Consider the following 17625-nt stretch of genomic DNA (forward strand, 5'->3'; position numbering starts at 1 on the left):
TCCATGGATACCAAAGGAGGAGAGTTTAGTGAGCAGAGCAGGGTGCCAGACCGTATCGAAGGCACGTGAAATGTCAAGGGAGACGGCTCTAATTTCCTGTTTGGTGTTGAGGACCTCCATCCATTGTTGAGAAAGCAGAAGCAGCATGTCCAGAGTAGAGTGACCAGGTCTGAAACCAAATTGATGATCAGAGATCAAGCCATTGGAGAAGAGGAAAGATTTCATATCTGAAGCAATGATGGATTCCATGACTTTGCTGATAATTGGGAGAAGGCTGATTGGTCTGTAGTTGCTGGGATCTGTTTTTGCACCTTTTTTTGTGCAAAGCGGTGATGTTGGCTGATTTCCAAGCAGATGGCAGATGACCTTGAGCAAAAGAGAGGGTGAAGAGAACAGAAAGAGGGAGTGAAAGAGCGGAAGCACATGATTTTAGGACCCGTGGGCTGATGCCGTCAGGACCAGTTGCAGAATCAGAGTCGAGGGTTGACAGAAACTTTTCCACCTTGTCAGGAGGAAAGGACACAGAGTCCAGGAGCAGCTGGGTACAACTGGGTACGGTGGGTCCAGAGAGGGATGGGTTTGGGACACAAGATTTAGAGGCAAACACAGAGTTGAGGCATTCAGCTTTTTCACGTGCGGAGTCAGCCGTTAAGCCATTTGAGGTGAGGGAGGGGATGGAGGGGGAACAAACACCAGAAACAGATTTGACCAGATGCCACCAGGATTTGGAAGAGGGAGACAGATAAGAGAGTTCGGTCTTGAGAACGGTGAGATATTGTTTCCTGGCTCTCCTGAGGGTGGACACACACTTGTTTCGGGCTTTGTGAAAGGAAATGAGATTTCCTTCCGTTGGATTTGCTTTCCAGGAGACGAAAGCAAGTTGTTTCAGGGCAACAGCCTCACCACAAGAATCCGTGTACCATGGACGGGAGGAAGGGTATGACAACTGAAGACGAGATGGGATAAATCTGTGCATGAGAGAGAGCAATTTACTTTGAAAGAATTCCCAGGATGAGTTGATGTCAGAGGCGGTAGAGATGGGAGACCAGTCCAGATGATTGATGGCTGCTTGAAGACCGTGCCAGTTGGCCTGAGTGAAATGCCAGACTCGTCGACGCTGAGGAGGCTCTCTGAGAATGGTCAGAGAGATGTCCACTTTGACAAGCACATGATCAGATGAGCCGATTGGAGCAGAAGAAGAGCAGCAGACATTTTCAGGGAAGTTTGTCACAACCAAATCCAGAAGAGAAGATGCTCCGTTGACTGAGATCCGGGTCGGGAAATTGACAGATTGTGTCAGTCCCAGTGAGTCGCAGAAGTCCTTTGCTAAAGAGCCATGGCTGGTGAGAGAGGTACCCACACCCAGCCAACTGGCATGGTGACAATTGAAATCACCACATATGAGGAAGAGAGAGTTGGGATGGGTAGATAGAAGTTGGTCCATATTATCAGACAGCGAGATGTAAATGGAGTCATTGCTGTTTGGTGGACTGTACAACACACATATGAACAAAAGGTGGGAGCGAAGGGGATGCCGTAGCCAAAGGTATTCCTGGGGGTGAGGTGGAGAGAGGGCAGTGGAGGGCGAGTGAGGAAGAGAGTTTTTTATAAAGATAGCAACCCCACCTCCAGGACGAGGCTCAGGTCTATCATACCGGAGGAGGGAGTAACCTGGGAGAGATACCAAGGCATCAGAGACATCATGAAGGAGGAAAGTTCTGTTAATCTTACTATAATTCACCAAATGTCCGTCTGTCTGTCTGTCCGTCCGTCCGTTCCCAGGTACCGCAAAAACGGCTGAACCGATCGCAACGAAATTTTGGGTGGGTAATCCTGGGACCCCTTGGAGTAAAATAGGCTATACTGATTTTCCAATTTCAGCTTTGGTCTCCAGCATTTTCAAGTTTGGTCTCCAGCATTTTCAGGTTTGGACCCCCGCCTAACGTTGTTTTCCGACACCTCTGGATACGCTTCGTTTTCTTTCGACCTTACTGGTTGTGACGTGAAACGCAATCGGTGGATAACTCATGACACCCAGGAACATATCGTGCTTGCCGACTCCGTTCACATCACTTCGGGGTACACTTCACATTTTACCTCTGGGTACACTTGACATTTTACCTCTGGGTACATTTGACATTTTACCTCTGGGTACACTTGACATTTTACCTCTGGGTACACTTGACATTTTACCTCTGGGTACACTTGACATTTTACCTCTGGGTACATTTGACATTTTACCTCTGGGTACACTTGACATTTTACCTCTGGGTACATTTGACATTTTACCTCTGGGTACACTTGACATTTTACCTCTGGGTACACTTGACATTTTACCTCTGGGTACACTTGACATTTTACCTCTGGGTACACTTGACATTTTACCTCTGGGTACACTTGACATTTTACCTCTGGGTACACTGACACTATATCGTAAGCCTTATTGATATTGTTACAGATACGACTTTGATGGTATGGTGGGCCGAGCGGGATGGCCGCCGTATCCGTACAAGTTACCCCGATTGCACCCGGGGTTGACTAATCGCGCTATGCTGGCTCAATAGGAAAGAGAAGACACCCGGCTGGGTTATAATGACACAATACGACACCAGGGGTTCAGTTCTCAAGTATATTCGTACGGAAAAAGGTTAGATTACAGGGACAAGAGGGAAACATAGGAAGGTGGGCACTTAAACACACTTATATTATCCCCGGACAGACGACAGGTAAACGCGGGACAAGGCTCACTCACACGGGGTTTGATGGCCAGGAAAGCGGCAGTCGATGGCTCAGGTGCACCTGGCTCAGGGACAGAATCACGTACGGTGGTGTCCAACAGATGCGGGGAGGTCGCTCAGCGCTCGTGGGTCGCGACTTTGGTGGAGATGCCGGGGAGGTCGCTCAGCGCTCGGGAGGGTGGCGTCTTGTCCTTCCAAGCTCGGGGCGCATCTCACGTCACGTCCGGCGCGGGGCCGCGTATATCCGGCGGGGAGTGACACGCCCTCGGCTCGTTAGCGCCGCCCCAGATGGCATCGGCCCATGGCTTCTCATTGGGTGCGGGGGTTACCGGCTCCGCCCTTGACGAGGGGCCGACAGGGAGCCCCTTCGTGGTAACCCCGTGGAGCGCGTGGTCAATGGCGGCTAACCGAGCCGGAAGGAGGACGCCCACTCCCCATGCCGTCACCGCGCCGCCCCCCTCTTTTGTTGTTGTTGTTGTAGTTGGCGCTTCTTCATGGGGAAGAGATGCGGAGAGGTATGGGGAGGTCCTAAACTTCCTAACAGGTGCCATATAATCACATTCTGGTGCAACGAAGAGTCATAATTAATGGAAACAAGTCCTTAACTGACATAGATTAAGAATAACTAGCAAGATGTCCTATAATTGTCTACGTGTGGTGCGGGGGACCTGGGCACGACATTTAATGGGGGGATGAAGGGGAAGATCGGCTCTAATGGGTGTTGTTTACAGACAATGGGACTAGGGAATGGGGTAAGGGAGAGTTGGGGAGTATCGGAGAAAATAGGGGAATATTTACAAGCGGATATGGAGGCCAAATTCCATATTCGCAACATTGCACCCTTCTCTACCCTCGGGGCGTCCCGACCCGATAAATTTTTACCTACTTTAGTGTGGCACGCAATGTAGTTCCCTCTACTATTAACTCTACCCTGAGTGCGACAGTTTTACAGATATTCACAAATGAGTAAATATGTCCCCCTGCGACGTTGCACCCTTCTCCTCACAGAAACACACCCACAGGATAACCGAATCCGGAAAGAATTCTCAAACTAAACATACAGCCGGTAGGGAGCATTATTTACAAGACTACGCTGATATTTACACTACGATCCAGGACCTGTCTTTGGAGGAACACATGCAGATGTTATGCATAGAGAGAGCGCGCTTGCCAACATCGATACACCAACCCACGAGTGCTCTGTGGCCGACGGCCTTTAATAACGTGCAGAGCACCCTTCCCGAGCATCAACAGCACCACCCCACCACCAATCGGTGCAGTCACCATTGTTCATTGGTATAAAAATAACTTCAACAACCCCTAACCCTGCAGGTGTCTCTTGCTCTTCTTGTGGTGCACTTGGTGTTACTTAAAAGTGGTTCACCTGTATGGCATAGGTGCCACGTTGACCCATAGGTCCATCCCCGGGTGGTGCTTGGCCGCAAACGAACTGCGGTCCATCGTGGGTGGCCACAAACATTGCGGTCCATATGGTGTATCGATCCCGGCAGCAAGCAGCGAAAGTGCAGGCCCACAACTGCGTCGCCAGCACCTCTCTCTCCTCTCTCTCTACCCCAAAGCCAGATCCTCGGAGGTGGGAGACAAAAGAAGCAGACAAGTGAGTAAGGTGGTAAGGGCGCAAAAGTGCACGCAATGTAAGGTAATGCACACTGGGGGCACATGGGAACCAGGTGAGACAGGTACGTTCCTATCGTACGCCCCCCCCACCAGGTAACCTACATGGCCCCTCCCTTACCCCTTACTGCATCCACAAAACACAACCCTACTCATAAACATCTACTTTACAAATCAACAAACATCCCTACTGTCTTCCCCGTTCCTCCCATATACCAAATTCGTCTTCTCTCCCTCCTAACCAATCAAATTTGCCATTTTCAACTCTCATCAAAATTTGCCATTTTCAACTCAACATCAAAATTTGCCATTACCAATTCATCATCAGTCCCTCCTAGGGAGGGAGAGATGGAATCACCCCAATGTCTCATCCACGTCGTGATGCGTCTCACCAATCCACACAGCAATTCTCATTTCCTGCAACAAAACAAAGAAAACACAGGTGTGGAGTCATCATCATCACCACAGGTAAGTGGCTGCGTATGGTGCGACAGGTTCATCAATCCTAACTATCTCCTAAATGACTTTAACAACTTTACACTACCCGGGGTCTCTCTCCGGCCAAACCATTGGCCCTCTTACACTATGGGTTCTAAAAACCAATTCCCATTGGCCAAACTGTGGTGCTCTTCAATTTGGGGTCTCACTCCCCCGATTCATCTCCCGGTGCCCTCGCACAATTTCTGGGCTGCGGCGTGTACCTCTCCCAGTGGGTCTACCCACCTGCACACCTCCACCACTGCAGTTGCCTCCGAGCTTACCTGCTCCTTGCCCTAACCGAACTACCTGGGGAAGGCCCTCTGGCACTCTCCCCACTCGGTGCCCTCTCTGGCACTGGGCTACCCGGGTCCATCCTCCGGATCCTCGGGCCCCATCCACAACTCTACCGGCTCCCAGAGCCCACCTGCGGCCTCACCTGGCCGACATCCTCACAGTGGTGGAGTGCCCAACCAACTACACACACTAACAGGCTACACGCCCAGCCATTTCCACAACACTAATGCACCCATTCACAACACCATTCTGCAACCGCACCACAAATGCCAATATCCAACCACAATTTACCTGCACCCTCTACCTAACACTTACACTACCCGCCCCGGGTACTCGTGAAAGGGGTCCACTCTTCCCCCATCCACACCTTCGCACCATGCACACCACTCCGTACCACTCACTCCAACTCTCTCCACACACCTGTACCTGCACACCTGTGCTCTCACACCTGGTGCCACCTGCACCCTTCTCTCCCCAAGCGCATTCGCGCTGATCCACACACTCACTACTCATACACTGCTCCACACACCTGTCCAGTTGCACACCTGTGCAATCACACCTGTTCAATTCTCACACACACGGCATCATCTCAGCTAACTACTCCCTTCTGAAACTTGCGCTTCCCAGTCGTCCCTTTAAACTATTGCGCTCCCACGTCATTATCATCCACACTAATCTACCTGCGTCCCCACTACAGGTATCAGTCACTAACTAACCTTAACGTTACCTAATGTCATCTTCTAGATCCCTACACACCATATCCTAACCCACCCGGGCTAGTTTTCACTGCCATACACCCCACAAGCTATTGCTCCTTTGCCCCTCCTGTGAGGGATGGTGGATTTGCCATCCCACCACATCGGGGGTCTCTCACTACCAATTTTGCACATCAAATTTCAACAAATCAAAAATTTGGCCAATCACTGCCCATCATCTGCCAATCACTACTGCCAATCCTTTGCCAATCATCAAATTTTGTTTTTCTCTAATTTTGGGGCCAAAACACTAACCTCATCACCCAGTCTACTCACTAATACCTCTCGGTGCGCCAATTCCTGTCCAAAGCCCGGCTTCGTAAAGCCAAGCCATGAATGCTGGTTGTTCTGTGCCAGCGGCTGGGTGCGTCCCGCATTCGGTGCAGGGAAGGAGGTTTACCCGGGCCGAGATCCCACGCACCATCTCGGCACGGAGCCATCCAATGCCCCGATCTCGACCTGCCGGCACGTCTCACCAAAAAGTGGTCGCCATGACGACCCTTCCTATCCAGCTGCCCGCTCCACCTAGTGGAGCACGGACGCGGCCGTTCAAAGCGAGGCCCGGCACGCACCGAGGGCCCGCTTCGGCTATAAGTCGTTCTAAACTCTACCCCGTCTAACGTCGATGCTTCACCTGGGCGCTTACACCCCGCAGCCCGTTCCTTGCTCACACATCCAGCCGTGCCCATGCTCCTCGTACCTTTCCTTACACATCCAGGTACCCTCATTCCACTCACAGCCTTGGTCACACACCTGACCACCGAACACTTTGGCACACATTCGTTGGTCGCACACCTCACCAAAACACCTCTTTGCGCCCCCTTCTCGGTCACCTCCTCTGTGACAATCACAGGTGTGCCCTCATTCGCACACCCAACCACGTGCCTCACCACCAACTCCAGCGTGCATTCCCACTCACGCTCTACCATTCCAGGTGTGCATCCTTCCATCCCAGGTGTACATCCTCGCTCACCTGTCACAACTAACTCACGCTCCATGTCACTCTCACTACTTTCACCTCCACTCGTGACAACGCACTCACCCTTACTCTTGACAGCACACTCTTTCCCCATGCACCTGTCCGTCACACACCTTTCTCGCGCACACTCTCCCGTTACACCCTCTGTAACACTCACCACAGGTGGACACTCTTCCTTACTTCTGACAGCGCACTCTTTCCTCATGCACCTGTCCGTCACACACCTTTCTCGCGCACACTCTCCCGTTACACCCTCTGTAACACTCACCACAGGTGGACACTCTTCCTTACTTCTGACAGCGCACTCTTTCCTCATGCACCTGTCCGTCACACACCTTTCTCGCGCACACTCTCCCGTTACACCCTCTGTAACACTCACCACACCACGCTTCCATGTGCTCCCTCGCACATGTGCTACGACCGACTCACTCTCGCCAGCACACTCACTCCTTGGCACGCACTTTTTCCTCACACACCCCAGAGTCGGACTTTCTCGCACACCTCCTCTTTCGCACACCAGACCTGTCACACACCTCACCAACGGCCTTTCACGAACACCCGGATCCAAACCAATCCCCAAGCTTCTTAAATCTCCTGGCGCATCATACGCACGACCATATTGGTCACCACTTACACCGGGTCCTCTTTCTCTTCGCTTCTCCTCCATCACCTGCGAATCCCTCATCCGGTTAATGAGCACATCATCACGATCCGAACACAGACTCTGGACCAATTCTTTTACCTCCTCTTTTATCTCTTTCTTATCCTCTCTCCGTCGCTTTTTAATTTCGCTCACCCCTTCTTCCACTTCTTCTAATTTTTGCTTCATCTCCTTCATCTCTTCGTGCGCCCCTTTAAGTTCTTCCTCTAACTCCACTTTATTTTTTTCTATGTGCTCCCGCACCTCCCGCTCTTTAACCTCCATTACCTCTACCACCTTGTCCATTTTCCTCGTCAGGTCCTCATGTACCGTCTGGCACTCTTTTTTAATTACCCCTACATCCTTTTTCATCTCTTTCTGTGTCGATTTTAAACCCTCTATTACCGCTGTGTTCTTCTTTACCTGGTCCCCCAACTCCTTTTGTCCCACTGTCAGTTGTTCTACTCCCAGCGTCAACTCCTCTATACCACCTTGCAATTTTACAGTCCCCTTTCTCACCTCTTTCTCCATGCGCTCCTTACAGTGCCTCACCTCCTCGCGCACTCCTCCGACCTCCTCACTCACTCCTCTTCTGATCTCCTCTCCCATCACTTGCATCTCCTGCCCAGATGCCACCCTCATCTGCTCCATTTCCTCCCTGTGAGCATCCAGTTTGGTTTCTACCCCCATTCTGACCCCCTCTATCTGCTGCTCCATTTGTTTAACTTCCCTTTCCGCTTGGTCCCTCATGTCCCTCAATTTGCCTTCCATACTGTTTTCTAACCCCTCTAACCCTTTTTTCACTCCCTCTATTTGATTCTCTTGAGCGGCCATTCTGTTTTCTACCCCCGTTAACCCATGTTTCACTCCCTCTATCTGATTCTCTTGAGCGGCCATTCTGTTTTCTACCCCCATTAACCCATTTTTCACCTCCTTTATCCCGTTGTCTAACCCCTCAAAATTTTTGTCTACCTTCTCACCAGTACCCCTCGCTTCGTCCCTCATTACCCCCATCTGGCTTCCCATTACCCCCAATCGCTCACTCCGAGCATCCATCCGGTTCCCCATTTCCTTCATTTGGCCCTCCAATCGCTCACTCCGAGCCCTCATCCGGTTCTCCAATCGCTCACTATTCTGGGCCATAAGGGCCGTCATTTGTATACAAAACGAGTTCCAATCCATCGGGGGCGCTGCCACGGTCGCCGGCGCGGTGACCAGCGAGGCGCCATTTTGCGTGCTTGCTACCCTCGCTGTTTCGCTCTCCTCATGTCCCTCAATTTGGTCCTGGACCGACCCTGCTTCACTCTCCCCTACCGGACCCCAGCCGTCTTGATCCGCCATAGCGCGACTTGCAAAATTCGAGTTTCGTAAAACAAAACAAATTTCGGCCGCTCCAAATTTTGACCAAATTTTTTTTTTCCTCTATTCGTTTTTTTTTTTTTCTTCAAAATTTGGTCGGGCCTCGAATCTCACTCCCGACACCAATTGTTACAGATACGACTTTGATGGTATGGTGGGCCGAGCGGGATGGCCGCCGTATCCGTACAAGTTACCCCGATTGCACCCGGGGTTGACTAATCGCGCTATGCTGGCTCAATAGGAAAGAGAAGACACCCGGCTGGGTTATAATGACACAATACGACACCAGGGGTTCAGTTCTCAAGTATATTCGTACGGAAAAAGGTTAGATTACAGGGACAAGAGGGAAACATAGGAAGGTGGGCACTTAAACACACTTATATTATCCCCGGACAGACGACAGGTAAACGCGGGACAAGGCTCACTCACACGGGGTTTGATGGCCAGGAAAGCGGCAGTCGATGGCTCAGGTGCACCTGGCTCAGGGACAGAATCACGTACGGTGGTGTCCAACAGATGCGGGGAGGTCGCTCAGCGCTCGTGGGTCGCGACTTTGGTGGAGATGCCGGGGAGGTCGCTCAGCGCTCGGGAGGGTGGCGTCTTGTCCTTCCAAGCTCGGGGCGCATCTCACGTCACGTCCGGCGCGGGGCCGCGTATATCCGGCGGGGAGTGACACGCCCTCGGCTCGTTAGCGCCGCCCCAGATGGCATCGGCCCATGGCTTCTCATTGGGTGCGGGGGTTACCGGCTCCGCCCTTGACGAGGGGCCGACAGGGAGCCCCTTCGTGGTAACCCCGTGGAGCGCGTGGTCAATGGCGGCTAACCGAGCCGGAAGGAGGACGCCCACTCCCCATGCCGTCACCGCGCCGCCCCCCTCTTTTGTTGTTGTTGTTGTAGTTGGCGCTTCTTCATGGGGAAGAGATGCGGAGAGGTATGGGGAGGTCCTAAACTTCCTAACAGGTGCCATATAATCACATTCTGGTGCAACGAAGAGTCATAATTAATGGAAACAAGTCCTTAACTGACATAGATTAAGAATAACTAGCAAGATGTCCTATAATTGTCTACGTGTGGTGCGGGGGACCTGGGCACGACATTTAATGGGGGGATGAAGGGGAAGATCGGCTCTAATGGGTGTTGTTTACAGACAATGGGACTAGGGAATGGGGTAAGGGAGAGTTGGGGAGTATCGGAGAAAATAGGGGAATATTTACAAGCGGATATGGAGGCCAAATTCCATATTCGCAACAATATCATATCATATTCATTATAACAGAGCAAACGTATATGGTTATGTAGTTATGTATGTTTGTTTATACTAGGGCATTGCCCGTACGTGGGTGCCCGTTCCTTGCCAAAAAAAAAAAAAAACGCTACCCGTACGCTCTACCCCGCCCGTACGCCCGTAAACAAAAAATAACAACGCTCTTCGCTTCCGCCCTTCGCTCTGACTGAATTGGGAGAAATAATGCGCATAAGAAATCGAATTACGTACCGTAATGGCGGTCAGCTCGTAACGCGCACACTGTCCGGAAGTTCGCATATCGCATATCTATCTATCTATCTATTAATGCCCATTTATTCAATTATCGCCAACGTATTTTGGCTTTTTGCAATTTAATCGCAAGGAAAAGTAGAAAGAGAAGAGGGAAAAAAAGAAAAGCCTTGCCTTGCTGCAAACAGCTGCTGCAAACAACAACAACATGGAAGGCTGCACTGTCCGGAAGTTGGCATATCGCAGTTACGATTATTTTAGTGTTAATGGCCAATTATTCAATTAGCGCCAACGTATTTTGGCTGTTTGCAATTTAATCGCAAGGAAAAGTAGAAAGAGAAGAGGGAAAAAAAGAAAAGCCTTGCATTAACGCATTAACGCTTGCATTGCATTAACGGTTCGGCACACGTGATAGCTCGCTGCTCTCTGATTGGTTGAAGCGTTTTTTGGACATAGCTCGGTAGGTACTTGTCCGATTAATTACAAACCTTGAAAAGGCACATCCTCGGGTCCCCAGCAATATACCTGGCAAGTTTCAAGTATATCGGACCCGTGGTTGTCGAGAAACAGCGGTCACAGACACACAGACACACAGACAGACACACAGAGATTGCTGGAATTATAGATAGATGCGACTCAAACGTCTTCTTCTTCAAATTAAATTAACACCCTCTAAAATCTAAATTAACCCTATTAATTACGTTTAGACTGCTGAGACCCCTCAGACCTTTGATGACCCTTTAATTACCCCAAGACACTTAAGACCACCAAGACCCCTGAAGACCCAAAATACCCTTAAAGACCCAAAAGTACTCTGAAGACTCCGAAGACCCAAAACACCCCAAAGACCCAAAATACCCTTGAAGGTCCAGACTCTCAAAAAGACCCTCAAAACCCAAATGGCCCCAAGACCTAAAATACCCATAAGACCCTGAAGACCCAAAACACCCCGAAGACCCAAAACATCCCGAAGACTCAAAACATCCCGAAGACTCAAAACACCCCGAAGACCCAAAATACCCAGAAGACCCAAAACACCCAGAAGACCCAAAAGACCCAAAATACCCTGAAGACCCAAAAGACCCCAAAGACCCAAAACACTCAGAAGACCACAAAGACCATTGAAGACCCTGAAGACCCAAAACACTCAGAAGACCACAAATACCCTGAAGACCCAAAACACCCCGAATACCCAAAATACCCCGAAGACCCAAAAGACCCAGAAGACCTAAAATACCCCCCAAAGACCCAAAAGACCCTGAAGACCCAAAACACCCTGAAGACTACAAAGACCCTTAAAGACCCTGAAGACTCAAAACACCCCAAAGACCTGGAAGACCCAAAAGACCCAAGACCCAAAACACCCTGAAGACCCCAAAGACCCTGAAGACACAAAACGCCCCAAAGACCCAAAATACCCTTGAAGGCCCCGAGGCTCAAAAACACCCTGAAGACCCAAATGTCCCTGAAGACCCAAAATACCCTGAAGAGCCAAAACAACCCGAAGACCCAAAAGACCCAAAAGACCTTGAAGACCCAAAACACTCAGAAGACCACAAAGACACGTAAAGACCATGAAGACCCAAAATACCCTGAAGACCCCAAAGACCCCGAAGACCCAAAATACCCTGAAGACCCAAAATACCTCAAAGACCCAAAACACCCTGAAGACCCAAAACACTCAGAAGACCACAAAGACCTTGAAGACCCAAAATACCCTGAAGACCCAAAACACCCTGAAGACCCAAAACACCCTGAAGACCCAAAACACTCAGAAGACCACAGACACTTAAAGACCATTAAAAAAAAACCACCTTTAGAGGCCATTTTTTCCCCGCAAGCGGGGGTTGGCCTTTTTCGGGAACCGTGGTTGTTGTTGTTTTTCGGTCCCCTTTTTGAAGCAATGTTTTACGGCCGGATGCCCTTCCTGACGCCAACCCTTTTTGCCGCCTTTAACGACAAGCAGGGAATTACCAGTGAACTGGTACTCAATTAGCCGACCTCGGATGACAAGCTGAGTCAACCCCCCTGGCGTTAATTCAGCGATTGACCGGGATTCGAACCCAGGATCCTAGGTATCCTAAGCCGGCACCCTAGCCGCTAGCCCAACACCAGGGACTTAAAGACCATGAAGACCCAAAATACCCTGAAGACCCAAAAGACCCCGAAGACCCCAAATACCCCGAAGACCCAAAACACCCCAAATACCCAAAATACCCTTGAAGGCCCTGAGGCTCAAAAATACCCTGAAGACCCAAATGTCCCCAAAGACCCAAAAGTCCCCAAAGACCCAAAAGTCCCCGAAGACTCAAAAGACCTAGATGAACCAAAAGACCCATAAGACCCAAAATCCCCTGAAGACACAAAAGACCCAAAATACCCCAAAGACCCAAAACACCATGAAGACCCCAAAGACCCTAAAATACCCTTAAATACCCCGAAGAACCAAAATACCCCAAAGACTCTTAAAGACCTAGAGGAAACAAAAGACTTAAGACCCAAAAGCCCCTAAAGACACCGAAGACCCAAAAGACCCAAAACACCCAAAAAACCCAAAATACCCTTAAAGGCCCAGAGGATCCAAAAGACTCTGAAGACCCAAATGGCCCTGAAGACCCAAAACACCATGAAGACCCAAAAGACCCGAAATGGTCAAAGATGCCTATCCCTCTGAAACGACGTGTGGTGAGACGCGTGAAGCCCGTTATATGGGGGGGCCAAGACTAGGCCCCCCATATAACGAGACCCTCCTGCCATTTACAGGAGGGTCTCGTTATATATATGTAGAACAGATACAGTTCCGTGGATTGTTGTTCTATCGATAAATCTGTTATACTGGAATGTCACCCTCTCCCCCACCCTGAATCCTCCAAATATCATATTAAAGGGATACCGCGAAGCGCGCCGAGTCACACTAGTTACTAAAAATACAAGTTCCTTTACGAGGAACCTCAATGCAGGAGGACGCCATGAGGCCCATCAGAGCTTTCACTAGTATTACCAACCTATGGTTGTTTGTCTGTGCTCTATTCTTTTTAAAATGCTGAACATCAAGCAAGGAAGCAGCATGTACCATTTTTGAGGTCTTTGGTATGATTTGGCCGGGGTTTGAAGCACCGATCTTCCAGACTCAGAGCGGACACTCAAACCATTACACCATCAATATATGTATAAATATATATATACATACGTACACACATACATGTCGTCCTATTGTTCGTCCTCTTCCAAGTTTCTTTGTGTAATTCTTCCCCCTTTCCTGGTTATTGTCTCTGTTTATCTTGTTACCTCCACCACCGAAAGGGGGATGGGAGTTGTGTTTTCATCCCCATTTGTTTGTCTATCTGTGAGCAGGATAACTCAAAAAGTTTTGGATAGATTCGGATAAAGCTTATTGGACAGGTTGGGTATGTGACAAGGATGAATGCATTCGATTTTGGTGAAGATCTGGATGCGATAATTTTTTAAAGCGATTCTTCACATTTGAGAGATAGGGCCAAACATGATACATAGCACGATATCTCAAAACGTTGTGGATAGATTAGAAACATGTTTTTAAAAAAAAAAAATACTTTGCACTGTCTTCTGCCATTGTTTATTTTTTCCCAATTTTCTTGATCCCCCACGTTCCCTCACTCAGGTCACCAATGTTCCATAGCTTTGTGAAAATTGCTCTCACTAAGAACCCCAAGAAGCGCCCAACAGCAGAAAAGCTACTGATGGTATATTCTTCTATAATTGTGATATCATAAACAATCTTTACTACCTACTCTCAATTCACGTTATCTTTCTTCTTTGTAAACGCTTTGAGATTTCACGTGAAATGGAAAAAACTCTATATAAAAGTAAAAACTCTATATGTCTCTGCTCACCTTCACTCTTTCATTCCTCTTTTCTCCCGCCTGTGGAACAAACTCCCACACTCCCTTCAATCCCTCTCCTCCCTCCAGGTCTTTAAAACAGCTGTTCACCACCATCTCTTATCTTCCCCCATCCATAACCTTGATCTTTTCTACCCCCACTAATTCACCCCAGATCCACCTTGTTTGAAATTCCAACTTCTTTCCTGGAAATCCTGGCAGTGTCCATATGTTTATACCTCTCCCACCCCCCCCCCCCTTCACATGCCTCCCCCCCTTCACATGCCTCCCCCCCAAAGCCCTCTCCCTCCCACAGATCTCTCGATGTCTCCATGTCTCTCGGTCCCTGCTCTCAAATGTTGTGTTTGTGTCCTTCCCCCTCTCTCCCCATCTTGTCTACCGCTCCCGATGTTATTTGTTTTATGTGTCTGTTTGTCTTTCTGTGTGATTAATGTTCGCTCTTTCACGAGCCTCGATCTTGTATACAAAAAAAAAAAAAAAAAAAAAAAAAAAATTTGATTGATAGTGTTGTCTTTTTATATGATTGATCCAAGTGATACTAATTCAATTTAAGTGATTGCTACTTCTGCCAGCATGAAGAGTATACCGTTGGTATTACAATTCCGACATCATGTAAAAGGCTTAAGATGCGAATGACACAAAGTTGTGTTTTTTTTTTTTTTTTTTACTTCGGATGCATGATCCTGTACTATGGATGGAGCAGCATTCATTCTGTCAGCAAACGCTGCCTCATTCAATTCCCATGGAACTCCTCCAAAGATGTTCTGACCTGGAACCTGTAGCTCCCACACCAGATCCTGATGAAGAAGATGTTGAGGTAAGTGTCTGATGTATATTAATACCGATGATTTGTAAAGTGCTTGCCATTTACAGGAGGGTCTCGTTATATGTAGAACAGATACAGTTCCGTGGATTGTTGTTCTATCGATAATCTGTTATACTGGAATGTCACCATCTCCCCCACCCTCAATCCTCCAAATATCATATTAAAGGGATACCGAACAAGTGTTAATGAAGCTATTTATCTAGGTCAACATGTTGCAACTTTGCACAGCACCGTAAATCAAATGTACGACACAGGTCACTTTGAGCCTTATCCAAAAACTTAATAATGTGGCGGACACAAAAGCCCACTGGCGTGGTGACATCATTCCACGCACCAAGTGGGCGGTGGCCACGCCCGAGGGGTAGGCGTGGCCTCAGGATATACACCGGGCGACCAGCCCGGAAGAGTAGAGTGTTACAGTGTAGTCTTACAATAAAGACGTTCATATGTTACCGCTTGTCCGCTTCCTCCTTGCTCACAAGCAGCGCGCGTAACGCCGCGCTTTACTGGTGACCCTCGACGTTGGATCTGCCGTAGCGATCCTTCCGAACACTACGCCATTGCAATGGCCAACGACAAGTCAATGGCGATTAAACTTCCCGAATTTTGGGAGGCCCAGGCCGAGGTCTGGTTCGTTCAAGCCGAAGCCCAATTTCAGCTTCGGCGCCTCACCAACGACGACCTGCGCTACTGCCATGTCGTCGCCTCCCTCGGGCCCGGCACGGCCGCTCGAGTTGTGTCCGTCCTTCGCCACCCACCGGACGGCCACAAGTACGAGGCACTCAAGCGGCTACTCCTAGCCACGTTCAGCCTCACGGACGACGCACGGGCCGACCGCCTCCTGGATCTCCCCGAGCTCGGTGAGACGTGCCCGTCGGTCCGAATGGACCATATGCTGTCACTGTTGGGCGACGAAGCCCCCGGTTCGCTATTCCGGGCGCTTTTCCGTCGCCAACTTCCAGCGCAGGTTCGCCTCGCGTTGGCCGGGACCGGGCTAACGGAACCCCGAGCATTGGCGGCCGAGGCGGACAAGTACTTCGCCGCTTCGGACACGCGGGCGAGCGTTGGCGTGGCCGTCACGGCCTTCGACGCTGCTGTTCCACAGCATCATCTTCTACAGCACGCTGAGTTTCAGCAGCATGCTGATACGCACCTCGTGAACGCCGCCACGCCCAGCCCACCGCCGCGGCGAAAACCGCCACCGCGGGGAAACCCATCGACTCCACCGGCCTGGCGGAGCCAGCCGCGCTCCTCCAGCTCCACCACCTGGTGCTGGTTCCACGCCAAGTTCGGCCACGAAGCTCGGCGGTGTCATCCGCCGTGCTCCTTCAACGGGTCGGGAAACGCCCGGGCCGGCGCTCAATTGTGGCGATGAGCGCCGGCCGTTCGAGCAGCCTGCTGTTCATAACGGACACCTTCTCCGGGCGCCGTTACCTGTGCGACACGGGAGCACAGGTGAGTGTCATTCCCGCCGGCACGTCAGACAAGCACGCCGCGGGTGGGGGCCCCGCGCTGCTTGCCGCGAACGGGACGCCCATCCGTACGTACGGAAAACGCTGCCTCTCTCTGCGGTTTGGAGGGCAGGTTTTCCGATGGACGTTCGTCACCGCCGATGTGCCCATGGCACTGCTTGGCGCGGACTTCCTGTGCGCTAATGGGCTCCTGGTCGACGTCAAGCGCAGACGGCTTGTCCAGGCCGAGACGTTCAGCTCGCTCGCATGTGCGTTGCCCAGCTCAACGAGCGGCTTGCCAAGCGGCTTGCCGAACGATTCGGTTCCGGCCACGTTGGTCTGTACGCTTCCGGCAGCGGACGCATTCACCCGCCTCCTCGCCGGCTTCCCGGCCCTCACGCGGCCCACCTTCTCGGCGGGGGCCGTCAAGCACGGGGTGGCCCAACACATCCCCACCGTCGGGCCACCGGTCTACGCCCGGGCACGCCGCCTCGAGCCGACGAAGCTGGCGGTGGCAAAAGCGGAGTTCGCTACCCTGGAGCGACTCGGCATCGTTCGGCGCTCAGAGAGCGCTTGGGCGTCGCCGCTGCACATCGTGCCGAAGCCCGGCGGGGGATGGCGACCGTGCGGGGACTATCGCCGTCTCAATGACGCCACGACTCCCGACCGCTACCCCGTCCCCCACATTCAGGACTTTTCCGCCCGTTTGGCGGGCAGGTCCTTCTTCTCGAAGGTGGACCTCATACGCGGCTACCATCAGGTCCCCGTCAGGCCGGAGGACGTCCCGAAGACGGCGGTCATCACGCCATTCGGACTCTTCGAGTTCCTGCGCATGCCCTTCGGTCTGAAGAATGCGGCTCAGGCGTTCCAGCGACTGATGGACAGCGTCCTGCGCGACTTGGATTTTGTCTACGTCTACCTGGACGATATCCTCGTCGCCAGCGCGTCCCGCGAAGAGCACCTACGCCACCTCCGCACGCTCTTCGAACGCCTGGGCCAGCATGGCCTGATTGTGAACCCCGCAAAGTGCCGGTTCGGCGCCGCCACAATCGATTTTCTGGGGCACCGTGTCACCAGGCACGGAGCCGTCCCC

The 17625-nt window shown here is 51.0% G+C and overlaps 1 protein-coding gene across 3 annotated transcripts in view; it reads left to right on the forward strand.

Moving 5' to 3' along the window:
* LOC137435511 (mitogen-activated protein kinase kinase kinase kinase 5) overlaps nt 1-17625 on the forward strand; it is a 208854-nt gene that overhangs the window by 91207 nt on the left and 100022 nt on the right. For all 3 annotated transcript variants that reach the window (XM_068129366.2, XM_068129365.2, XM_068129367.2), the window contains exons 11-12: nt 14015-14096; nt 14959-15072. In XM_068129366.2, the coding sequence (XP_067985467.1) occupies nt 14015-14096; nt 14959-15072 (196 nt within the window). The remainder of the gene's footprint in view (nt 1-14014; nt 14097-14958; nt 15073-17625) is intronic.

This window comes from Myxine glutinosa, chromosome 9 (genome assembly GCF_964187855.1).
Source record: "Myxine glutinosa chromosome 9, kmMyxGlut1.1, whole genome shotgun sequence".
Classification (NCBI taxonomy): domain Eukaryota; kingdom Metazoa; phylum Chordata; class Myxini; order Myxiniformes; family Myxinidae; genus Myxine; species Myxine glutinosa.